An 11,972-nucleotide genomic window follows, 5' to 3' on the forward strand; every position below is an offset into this window, starting at 1 on the left:
GAGGGGATTTAAGCACCACGTGAGACTATACCGGAAGGTAATTAAGTTTTTTCGCCTCCCTGAGAGTAAAATTAATGACATGCAATTATGTCGATGTTATGTCTGTGTAGAATGATGAAGACAATTCATTGAACATCTGTTACGTATCAGACATAGTGCTGGGTGTCGTGTATGCATTATCTTAGGTGAACCTCCTGACATCACCTGACATGGAAGAACTGAGGTTCTGAGAATCAAGAGCCTTCTCCAAAGTCACCCAGCTAGAAATTGCTGGAACTACCCAGTGAGTGTTCACTCAATGTTACTTTCCTCCTTTGTGATTCAGAAGTCTATAAAAACATGGTAGAAGTCCTTTCTGAAGCGGCAGATGGCTGTTTATTAATCCTTGTTTCAATTAGGTCATACTTTTGTCAGCGAGAGAGGGAAACAGAAGAAAGGATCTAGAGAGAGCCTGAGACAGGGCACGAGGGCTTGTTTCAATTAGATCATACTTTTGCCAGCGAGAGAGGGAAACAGAGGAAAGGATCTAGAGAGAGCCTGAGACAGGGCACAAGGGTCAGGCTGCTGGAGGTGTTGGGGAGGCTAATCTCCACTGGGATCCCCACAGCTGCTTCTAACACAGGATTTTTGTGGCTGCTTCAGGCTGTCGCTTTTCTTTGGTTTCTCCTAATCACAAAAGAGAATACACCAATAACCAGCGTCACAAGTGCCATGGCCACACCGACTTCAACCTTGGCCTTTTCCACCTGCAAAGCAAGCAGCTTTTGTTGAGCGTTCACAGCAAGCCAGGCTGGCACTTTCTCCCTCCCATGGGCCTGGAACTCCTCTCGCTCTCCCCTCTCTCCTGCCTCCCCTACGGCCTGGCATCTCCTCTCTTCTCTCCCAGCTGGCTGGCTCAGAATCCTCTCCCAGAGAAGCCGTTGGCTGTATCCCCAGGGACTCCATTTTCTGGGCTGTGACCACTTCCTTGGTGTTCAACTTGTCTGGGCTTGTCCTGAGAATGGGCCCATGAGATCCTTTTGAGAGAGCTTCCAGGTGAGGACATTTGTTCTGATTTGGGGCAAGGAAGAAGGTTTGTGCCTCGCTTCCTAGGGTCAGAGCTCCAGGGGCCAGACTGGGGACTATTTTGCAGTCTAGGTCCTCCCTGAGTTACACCTTTGCACAGGGAGGGCGTGGCAGAAGCTGAGGGGAGACTTAGGGAGGCCATGGCCATATGTGTGCCCTGGGGTCACTGTGTACTATTCCCACCTGCAGCCTGGAAACTTCCATCTCCAGCTGAACTTCAGCCTAAACTCCAACTCCATGCCTTATCTCCACCTGGGCCTCTAATGGGGCACCTCAGACATCACATGCCACGTCAAACTCTCGATTTCCCTCTGCAAAGCCTCTATTCCTGCCACCATCCCCCTCTCATCAAGGGCCCCCAACCATTCAGTCACGCAGGCCAGGGGCCCTGAGCTGCTGCAGGCTAGGCATCACAGGCAGAGACTCTAGAAAGGGACAGCTGGGGTTTGAATCCCAGTTCTGCCACTTATTAGTTGTGTGTTTTGGGGCAACAAATGTGAAAGACTGTGAAGGGGCAAGGGATGGAGGCTATGCCCAGATCTTACACATAAATGTCCTTGAGTTCTTACACAGGTCCACGGACCCTGAGCGTCCCTTGCCTGAGTACTCTTTGGGGGGTTGCGGGACCTGTCATTGTCCTGGGTTGGCCCAGATTGCCCTGATGACCCCCAGAACTTCAGGAGCCATTTTCAGGATAGGTTTTAGAGGGGAAGGATCCTCAGAGCTCCTCCATCCACCCCCTCCTCTGCACATGGAGAGGCCTGGGGGGAAGGGACCTGTCCAAAGACCCTCTGTGGATTAGAAGCAGATCTGGCATTGGAGCTCAGAGGTCCTGACTCTCAGCCAGCGGGTCTCTAAGAGGCTGTGTTTGCATCATTCACGGTGATCGCCTGGCTGCACAGCCCAGTGAGTCCAGCCCCAAGCAGAGGGAGATGGATTATCCAGAGAGGTCCTTACCTGTTTACAGTGGGGCTTGCCATATCTCAGCTGGGTGACAAAGTGCTCACAGTTCCTGCTCACAACACTGTACTTCATCTTCTGACCAACCATCTCCTTCGCAGAACTGATGATCACCTCCACGGGCCGTGGTTGGTACTCATGGTCCAAGCTGTTGTTGACCCGATAGCAACAGCCTCCCACCACATCTTCCAGGAGCTCCCGTTTCACCTCTGCACTGTTGCTCAGGACTGAGAAGATGCTGGAGGAGCCAGCCCCGGGGTACTCACCTGTAATCAGAGGCACTCTCACTGGCAGGGGAAGGTGAAGTAGGGAGAGAAGGGCTTGAAATCTCCACTAGGGAACTACTAGTGTTTATCCTTTCACAAATGTGATTGGAGGATTCACAGATTTTGCTTTTTTTTATTTTGACGGAGTCTCACTCTGTCGCTCAGGCTGGAGTGCAGTGGCGCGATCTCGGCTCACTGCAAACTCCATCTCCCGGGTTCACGCCATTCTCCTGCCTCACCCTCCCGAGTAGCTGGGACTACAGGTGCCTGCCACCACGCCAGGCTAATAGATTTTGCTCTCTTTTTTTAATCAAATAAAGTGTGAATGTTCGTTCAAGTCAGTGAATGTCATGATTGCCAGTGGCTGCTGCCATATTCCATGCTATGCATGTACATCACTTCTGTGGCCAATCCCCTGTTATCAGTCATTTAGGTATTGGAAAAATTTTCATCATTATAAACAATGATGGTAAAACATATTTATTACCTGTTCAGCTTTGTACACTTGTGTTTCTGAAAAAGATCCAATTCGTTTAGTACCCACTGTTTCAGTTACCATGCTGTGCTGTTACACATACTTCCTAGTTTAATCTCCTTTTTAACTTTCAAGGAAAATATTATCATCTCAATTTAAAAACCAATATTGGGCTGAGAGACATCATGAGACTTTTCTATGCTATGAAAAGTCCTAGAATCAGGATGTGAAACTGCTTCTCTTAAGCCCCAAAGGGCAGGCTCCTTCCACTGCACTGGGCTGACCCTGAGGGAATCCTTTGTAAAGTGTCTTCTGTCCTACAATCTGGCACAGTTTTAGGCACATAGAGAGGTACACAGAAGAGCTGTCAACCAATGGAGCCCCAATTCCATTATATAGTGACTCCAGGTATTATCTTATTTTTATTAAAATGGATAGTACCTAATGCGCACAATAATTAGGTGTGTTACCTCTCTTGCCCCATTTCTAATCTCAAGGCTGATGTTTGCACTTAGAACCCTCTTAAGAAAATCCTGTTGGCTGGGCGCAGTGGCTCATGCCTGTAATCCCAGCACTTTGGGAGGCCTAAACAGGTGGACCACTTGAGCTCAGGAGTTTGAGACCAGCCTGGACAACATGGCGAGACCTGTCTCTACAAAAAATACAAAAATTAGCTGTGCGTGGTGGCGCATGCCTGTCGTCTCAGCTATTCAGAAGGCTGATGTGGGAGGATCACCTGGCCTCAGCTCGGGGAGGTCAAGACTGCAGTGAGCCTGATCCCTTGCATGTACAGTTCCCAGTGGGGTTTGCACTCCTATGAGAATCTAATGCTACTACTGATCGGACAAGAGGCGGAGCTCAGGCAGTAATGCTGACTCACCTGCCTCTCAGCTCACCTATTGTGTGGCCCGATTCCTAACAGGCCACACACAGCCCAGGGTTGGGGACCCCTGTTTAACTGATGCATTGATTTGATAAAGTATTTTACAAGCCTGATAATGTTATAACCCTATTTATTCAGGTCAGATTTATGCCAACTTTGCTGAGAATATGGAGGGTATAGATGAGTGAACATCAACAAACATAACTTCTACCATGGTTAAGAATTTTACTTAAGAAAAGTATTGAAGTTTAAATCCAGATAGTATTACATTTGAAATTTTTTAAGGGTTATTAATTTAATAAAATTCATTATCAGGTTTCCCCTATAAGCTTTCTCCTAGGTTAGTTTTCCACAAGCATTGTTTTATATACACTGTAATCAGGATAACACAAGCTTAGTGTTAGATCTTGTAGGAAACCAAGATTAGAAACATAGAAATTTGCAGAATTTAAGAAATTATGTTTTGTGGTAATCTGTGGCCAACGATGATAGAACCTAGTGCAATTGTAAAGTGAAATTCAAGGAGAAGGAATGAGGAGTTAGGCAAGCAGCACACTTGAATATTAGTGAAGGAGAGGAGCTGTGGGTCAGGAATCGGAGAGACCTGCTATAAACACCAAAGACAGAAGCCAAATAGGTAGCCAAAAATCCAGATATTTGAGAAGCAGGAAATTTATGGCAACAAAAGAAATAGGGCAAGATAGGCAGGTGAACACACATGATACCTCAATTGACAATCTTCATCCTACCAAGCCAGACACGTTGTAAATGCTGCTTCCTATCAGAGCCCAGATAAAAGGAAAGTTTAGGCTTTCTGTGTCCTATGTGTGGAAGCAGGGAATTGGATTGAAGACTTTCATAGTTGTAAAATAAAGGCAAATCCTGAGGAACTCACTGATAGAGATGTGAAATGACAGTAAGGAAGAAAACAGAATAACTACATAAATATATTAGTCTAGGGCCACTTAATTTAGAGGAAGAAAAAAATCACCCCATCCATAGAAATAGTTTGATAAACAGGTCATAAATAATTGGCATTTATAAAGATTCTTAGTTATCAAGGGCTGCATTGTATTTTATATACTCAGTTTTATAAGATGATACTTTTTAAATAAGCATTTTAATGAAAATGGTTAAACTGAAAATAATTTTGGTCCTTAAAAGGAGTCAGGAGCTTTTATATATAAGGTACATATTTTAAAAGAATACCTCCTTTATAACAGGGTTTTACAGACACTACCATAATTTATAATCATTGTTTTTTACTTTTGGGTTCACCTAGATCATATGAGTTGGTATGATACTTCCAGAACAAAATTATTCATAATGTGTTTTTTGTAATTTATGATTTTTAAGTAAGCTTGACTTATAAATTGACATTGTAATTTTGTACATAATTGGATATATGTGTTAAAATTTAACACTTAGATTTATTTAATTGTAGAAAATACAAATGTAAAACTTATACATGGAAAGAACTGTATGCAATTGACTTTACCATGTAAATTGGAGGGAAACAAAGTTTTAGGTCAATTTTCTTTCAAAATTTTCTTTATTGTAAAGTATGCAAAATATATATTCATACCATTTATTAAATCAGAATGTTTATACAAAAAAAAAAAAAAAAAAAAGGACTTCAGTGAGCCGTAATCACATCACTGCACACCAGCCTGGATGACAGAGTAAGACCCTGTCTCAGAGGGAAAAAAAAAAAAGGAAAGAAAGAAAAATTGTCTTTAAAAAGCCTCTTTACGGCTGAGCACGGTGGCTCATGCCTGTAATCCCAGCACTTTGGGAGGCCGAGGCAGGTGGATCACGAGGTCAGGAGATCAAGACTATCCTGGCCAACATGGTGAAACCCCATCTCTACTAAAATACAAAAAATTAGCTGGCTGTGGTGGCGAGTGCCTGTAGTCCCAGCTATTCGGGAGGCTGAGGCAGGGGGATCGCTTGAACCTGGGAGGCGGAGGTTGCAGTGAGCTGAGATTGCACCACTGTACTCCATCCCGGTGACAGAGCAAGACTCTGTCTTAAAAAAAAAAAAAAAAAAGCCTCTTTATACCCTGCAAGTTAGGCACAAAAAGGACCATGTGTCTTCATTGCCATGCTTTGTCTTACAAGGTCGCTGAGGGTCATCTGGATTAAGTGGGCTTGATTTGCTATTTTCCATCAATTCAGACATTTTTACAACCCTGCCTGGGAGATGATGGCTTAGAGAAAACTGATTAGATGCAAATGTCTTGCTCTGATAGTGATGGGAATGGTTTTTGTCCAGTGACAATGTAAATGCTTGGTGAAAAGAGAACATCAAGAGTTATGTAGTGGCATTGCCCTAGAGGATATGAACTTGCCTGCACCTACCTAATTTGGCAGTCTCATTGTCTCATTTCTGCATTTTTGTTTTTGTTTTTTGAGACAATGTCTTCCTCTGTCTCCTAGGCCGGAGTGCAGTGGCACTGTCTCAGGATCTTGGCTCACTGCAACCTCCATCTCCCGGGTTCAAGCAATTCTCCTGCCTCAGCCTCCTGAGTAGCTGGGATTACAGATGCCTGCCACCACCCCCAGCTAATTTTTGTATTTTTAATAGAGACGGGGTTTCACCATGTTGGCCAGGCTCGTCTTGAACTCCTGACCTCAAGTGATCCGCCCACCTTGGCCTCCCAAAGTGCTGGGATTATAGGAGTGAGCCACTGTGCCTGGCCTCTGTGTTCGTTTTTTCCCCTTTCATTGGCTATCCATACATACGTTTCCTTCATTCTGCTTTTAACTGGGTATGTCATATTTCTGCTTCTGTTATTAATGAGTTAAATAAAACATTGGTATTGCTTACTGTGCATTTGTATGAGAATTTAAAAAAAATGTATAAACCTGTGAGAATTGCTCCCAGTAAGGAATCTTAAGTATATAATATCAAGACACCTTGTTCTGTGAAAACATATGAGGCAAAGGATCTGGCACGGAGAAACATTGTTCCATCTGAGAAACTTTCTTCTTTAAGACCTAAGAAACCTGGCTGGTTTAAGTTGTATGAGATTCTGCATGCCAAGGTAACTGACTTTGAGCTAGAGAGATCCCAATGCTGAAGCAGCCCAGCTTCGCTGCGGGAGGCAACGGTCTCTTCTACTGTTCTGCCAGGACCTATGGAATGCACTGTGTCTACTTCATGGGACATATGTGTGTACAATCTCATCAAGCATCCTCTAAGAAGAATGTGTCTCCTAACTCAAGTTTCCCTTGCTTAACTGTCTTTCAGTGGATCTCATTATCTTATTTTTTTTATATTTTGAGATCAAGTTTTGCTCTTGTTGCCCAGGCTAGAGTGCAATGGCACGATCTCAGCTCACTGCAACCTCTGCCTCCTGGGATCAAGTGATTCTCCTGCCTCAGCCTCCTGAGTAGCTGGGATTACAGGCATGTGCCACAACGCCCGGCTAATTTTGTATTTTTAGTAGAGATAGGGTTTCTCCATGTTGGTCAGGCTGGTCTTGAACTCCTGACCTCAGGTGATCCGCCCACCTGAGCCTCTCAAAGTGCTGGGATTACAGGCATGAGCCACCGCGCCCGGCCCTCTCATTATCCTTTTAACAAATATTTTGAAAATTATATGCTCATCAGTCCTTACTTGGAGGAGCCAGATGGATCACGTAGCCATCTCCTATATACAGGGCCCAGTGCTCGTAGCCAAGGCGGAAAATCTCAATCAGGTCTCCAGGTTTGAGCTCTTGTTGTGGCTGCAACAGAAAAGTCAGAGACGGAGTATACGGCCTTCTAGGCAAGAGCAGAGACCCTGGCTGGGGGAGCTGCAGCTCATCCTGGAGACGGCTTGCTGATGTTCATCAGCTTCTAGCCCCCATGAGATCCTCAGCCCTGCTGTCACTTTCAGAGGCACTCCTCAGTGGGGGCACTGGGGGCTTGAAGCCTGGAGAATGATCTTGTGGGATGGGAGAGAGAAGGACCGTCTGGGCGCATGTGTGGCATGTGTGTGCTGTGTGTGCTGTGTGTGTGTATGCTGAGGATGCAGATGTGTGTGCATGGGTGCATTGTACACGTGCTCCTCAGTAGGCCGACTCAAGAGCCTGCATGAACCAGCACCTTCACTGAGGCCAGGAGCAAGGCTGGGAAGGTGAGTCTTGAGCTCTCTGCCCTCTGGAGACTGACCCTCAGTTCCTCATCACTCCTCCTGCCCTGTGCCTCTCCATGGCCCCAAGAGCCATCTCCTCCTCAGACCCTGCCCCATCCAGCCTCAGAACACCTATCTCTCGGAGATGAGGCCCTGGGAGACAGGAGCTCACAGCATCCTGCTGGGACCTGAGTGGGGTCTTGTGGGGCCCCCCAGCTCCCAGCACTGAGGTGGCTCTGCACTCACAGAACAGGCCTCTGTGGGAACTTGTCCTACAATAACTGCACCATCTCCACAGCCCCAGGGGAAGGCATGATCATCCCATTGCACAGATGGGGAAACTGAGGATCAGAGAGATGGCAGGGCTTTCCTGAGAACACTCAGCTGGAAGGAGGCCGAGCTGGTTCTTCCCTGTGCACCCCTCACCCTGGTTCCTGTCTTGGCCACCTTCTTCCCCTTCCTCATCTCCTTCCCGCTTCTCCATGTCCTGCCCCAGGGCATAGCAGCCTCATGATTGGAGGATTTTTCCATTTTCGCCCTCTCTGTACCTGTCCTCAGTGGGTGACAGCCTCCTCCTCCCTCATCCCAGGATGTCCCATCATAGACCTGGGGTCTGCTCTCCTTTGCCCTCTTCCTCATGCCAATATTCAGTCACTAAAACCAATCAATGTGGACTCCGGAAGCTTCTCCTGGTTGGTGTGCTTGTCAATATCCCATCCACTGACTTGGTTCAGGCAGCCCCATGCCTGCCTCTGTGACCTCCACAGCCCCCTGACCAGCCCCTGCCTCCTGTCCCTGCCACTCCATATCCAACCCCTCAGAACCCATGGTGGCCTTCCCAAGGGCACATCTGGCCATGACTTTCCTCTGACCTCAGGGCCCAGGACACACCCTGTGGGCAGCTCCCAGGCCCTTCCTGACTGGCCCTTCCTCACCCTCCTCTCCCTCCCTGGGGTCTGCACCCACAGGCCCACTGAGTGACATCCCAGTCCCTCGCTACTGCCCTGGCTCTGGCCTCTGCTGCTCTGCACATCTGGTTCTCCCTGCCTCCATCACTTCCTGCAGCCACTCTTCCTCTTCCCCTCCCTCAAACCCCCTCACCTGAGAAGCTGCCCTGATGGCCCCAGCCTGGCTCAGCTGACCCGCCACCCCACTCCCAGGACCTGGGTCCTTGGGGGCCTCTGCTGCTCTCTGCAGGGGTCAAGTTGAGCTGCAATTCCCTGTGCCTGCCTGTGCTCCTCTGGGCTGTGAGCTCTAGGCAGGCAGGATCCTGTGTGCTCCTCCCTCCCTGCACCTCCAGGATCCAGTGAAGGGCCTGGCATAGAATGGGGCAAAGGAAATAGACAAGGAAGAGGGAGGGGAAAGGAGCAGGGCCAGGACTCCCACCCAGCTCCTCCTCTGTACGTCAGGGTACCACAGGAGATGGTCTCCATGTGGGGAGAGAGAGGGGCTTTTAACTGCAATGCTGAATGTCTAAAACCAAAGTCAAGGTACTGGCCACCTCAGCTGGTGGCCAGTGAGATATGAGCTTTGACCTGGGCTCCCTGTTAAAAGCCTTGATTTGTTTTGGCAGCAGTAAAGCCCTTCCCCAGGATCATGTGGTGCTGTTGGAGTGGGCTGCCTTCCAGAATTTGCAGGACCCCTTCCTGTAATGATTTTGTTTCTAGTAATAGCCTGAGCTATTTCAGTTCCTTTTCAGTTGCACACCATTGAGCTCAGCCTGCTCTCCCTAGAGCTTCTGCCAATCAGTACATCTGGGCTGACAGGAGGAGAAATTTCAGTTTTCAGAAAGCTGCTGAGATTAGAATGCACCTTATAAGGCCGGATGATGCCACAGAGGAACGAGGAGAGAGAAAGCATCGTTTGGGGTCGAGAAGGGACTGAGCCCCAGTCACAGCAGAAGCAGATGATGTTGGGATTTGCTTGCTTCCCACAACCCAGAGTCCCCCACCTGCCCACACTCTGGCTTCTCCTGAGGCTGAGGTAGACTTGACACCTGGCACCCCACAGCTCTCTACTACACGGGAGTCCCGGGCTCCCCGCACTGTGCCAGCTACGCAGAGGAGGTGGACTCTGCCCAGAGGACTCCCTGTCCAGCCGGGCAGATGCGCTTTTAAAAGACAAATACAGTTTTCCATGACAGCCTTCTAAAGACGAGCTCTGGAGCTGTGTGCCCAAGTCCAGGAGCCCGGACTGAGGCCTTTCCTAGGGGGAGCTGCGTGCCCAAGGCCAGGAGCTCGGACTGAGGCCTTTCCTAGGAAGAGCTGCATGCCCAAGGCCAGGAGCCCGGACTGAGGCCTTTCCCAGGGAGAGCTGTCCCACTGCTGTAGAGTCAGTAATGCAAAGTCCCGGGAAACTTACCGAAGCCATCTCGAAGCCAAGAGGAGGTCTGGTGCTCTGCTGTTTGTGAATCAGCTTTTATGCTGAAGGAGAGAATTTCATTTTCACTTTCCTTTTGACACTGTTTCAACCTCACTTAAACACTAAACACGTTTAAGAGAGACAACTGTTTAAAAAGGAGCTATTTCTCTAGATGGAAGGACTAATCATTTCTTACACAAGCCATGGACCCATTGGTGCTTTAAAGCCACCTTGGGAGTAGCCAGAGTCGAAGGGGAGCCCTGAATTTCTGCCCTTGCTTGAGAAATAAAGGTCTCTTCTTTTTTTTTTTTTTTTTTTTTTTGAGACAGAGTTTTGCTCTTGTCGCCTAGACTGGAGTGCAATGGTGCGATCTTGGCTCATTGCAACCTCTGCCTCCTGGGTTCAAGTGATTCTCCTGCCTCAGCCTCCCGGGTAGCTGGGATTACAGGCGCCTGCCACCATGCCTGGCTCATTTTTCCATTTTTAGTAGAGACGGGGTTTCACCATGTTGGCCAGGATGGTCTCCATCTCTTGACCTTGTGATCTGCCTCCCCATCGGTCTCCCAAAGTCCTGGGATTACAGGTGAGAGCCACCGCACCTGGCCAAAATAAAGGTCTCTTCTAAAAAGAACCCTGGGCAGCTCTGCCTACTCCAGGAAGGGGAGGCATTTGGAGGCAGGGAGATGTCAATCCCCAGTGCACCCCATAGAACACTGTCTTGTAATGACACCCAGAAAATATTGGGCCAGAAGTCTTGGGAGAAGTCTTGGGAGAAGGCCAGAGGGGGTGCTTCATTCCATGGGGATGCCCTGGAGGTGAGGGGTACTTTAGACCATGTGGAGCCCAGGAGCTCATGGCCCCATTAAAATGCATTTGGGTGCAAGAAGCAGAACTAAACTCAAAGGGGCTTCAACAGCCTGGACACCCATTGTCTCGGTAACAGAAAGGCAGGAAGAGGGTGACTCAGGCTGGGTCTGGTGGCTCACCAAGGTCACCAAGGACTCAGCAGGCTGTCTCCATTGCACTGGTCCTGGGTCTGCACTGTTGCCCTGCAGGGCCTCCCATGGCTGTAGCAGCCTTGAGTGGCCCATTTTTACCTGGCTATGCCCAAAAGATGGAGGGAAAGATGATTCTCATCATTTGTCTTTTTTTCAGGGAGTAAAGTCTTTCCCACAGTTCCCCAGATGACCTGTTCCCTTCTCCATTGGCCAGAACTGGGCCATATTTTCACACCCAACCAGAGGCCTAGACAGGTGGATCACTTGAGCCCAGGAGTTCAAGACCAGCCTGGCCAACATGGCGAGACCCCATCTCTACTAAAAATACCAAAAAAAAAAAAAAAAAAATTAGCCGGGCATGGTGGCATGTGCCTGTACTCTCAGCTACTTGGGAGGCAGAGATGGGAGGATCGCCTGAGCCCAGGAAGTCAGGCTGCAGTCAGCTGAGATTGCTCCACTGCAGTCTAGCCTGGGCAACTGGAGTGAGACCCTGTCTCAAAGCAAAACAAAACAAAAAACCCCCATTTCTGTTGTTTAGGTTAGCATGCCTCTGGGTTTCCCTCAAAACACTGTTGGACGATGTTGCTGTTTTTGGGCAGAGCTTCCAGGGACCGCTGTGGATATCATGAGGAGGCCTCAGAGCTTTCTTGGGCAGAGCTTCTGCAGGTGTCTTGCCATGGTCAATTTCTTTGCTGTTTTTATGGCCCTCTGCACGAGTGTCCATGGTCATTATCTCAGCCACCTTTTGGTTTCAGTTTCTCGTCAGGTCTTGGGGGTGTCTGGCCGCAGCAGATGTTATCTTATTACCTCAGTCCATTATACCTATGTTTATCATTTTGAGCGT

At 48.3% G+C, this 11,972-nt stretch overlaps 1 protein-coding gene across 2 annotated transcripts; it reads right to left on the minus strand.

Annotated features, from left to right (window-relative positions):
- Positions 1 to 352: 352 nt before the first annotated feature.
- On the minus strand, positions 353 to 10,336 carry PLAAT4 (phospholipase A and acyltransferase 4). Of its 2 annotated transcripts, none has more exons than XM_002821614.6 (4): positions 10,131 to 10,336; positions 7,272 to 7,380; positions 2,023 to 2,291; positions 353 to 746 (listed from the first exon to the last, which is right to left on the minus strand). In XM_002821614.6, exons 1-4 carry the CDS (start codon positions 10,137 to 10,139, stop codon positions 639 to 641), a joined length of 495 nt encoding a protein of 164 aa, XP_002821660.1. In that variant the 5' UTR covers positions 10,140 to 10,336; the 3' UTR covers positions 353 to 638. The 2 variants fall into 2 exon arrangements, with proteins under 2 accessions (XP_002821660.1, XP_009244491.1); XM_009246216.3 differs by having other exon boundaries at positions 353 to 666; positions 10,131 to 10,227.
- Positions 10,337 to 11,972: the final 1,636 nt, after the last annotated feature.

This window comes from Pongo abelii, chromosome 9 (assembly GCF_028885655.2).
Source record: "Pongo abelii isolate AG06213 chromosome 9, NHGRI_mPonAbe1-v2.0_pri, whole genome shotgun sequence".
Taxonomy (NCBI): Eukaryota; Metazoa; Chordata; class Mammalia; order Primates; family Hominidae; genus Pongo; species Pongo abelii.

Bases quoted from the DNA above. Each gene is read 5' to 3' on its own strand.
- PLAAT4 (XM_002821614.6), bottom strand. The intron at 2,292-7,271 runs GTAAGGACTGAT...CTCTGATTACAG, and splicing joins GATCCATCTGGCTCCTCCAA to GTGAGTACCCCGGGGCTGGC. The intron at 747-2,022 runs GTAAGGACCTCT...CTTGCTTTGCAG, and splicing joins GCAAGCCCCACTGTAAACAG to GTGGAAAAGGCCAAGGTTGA.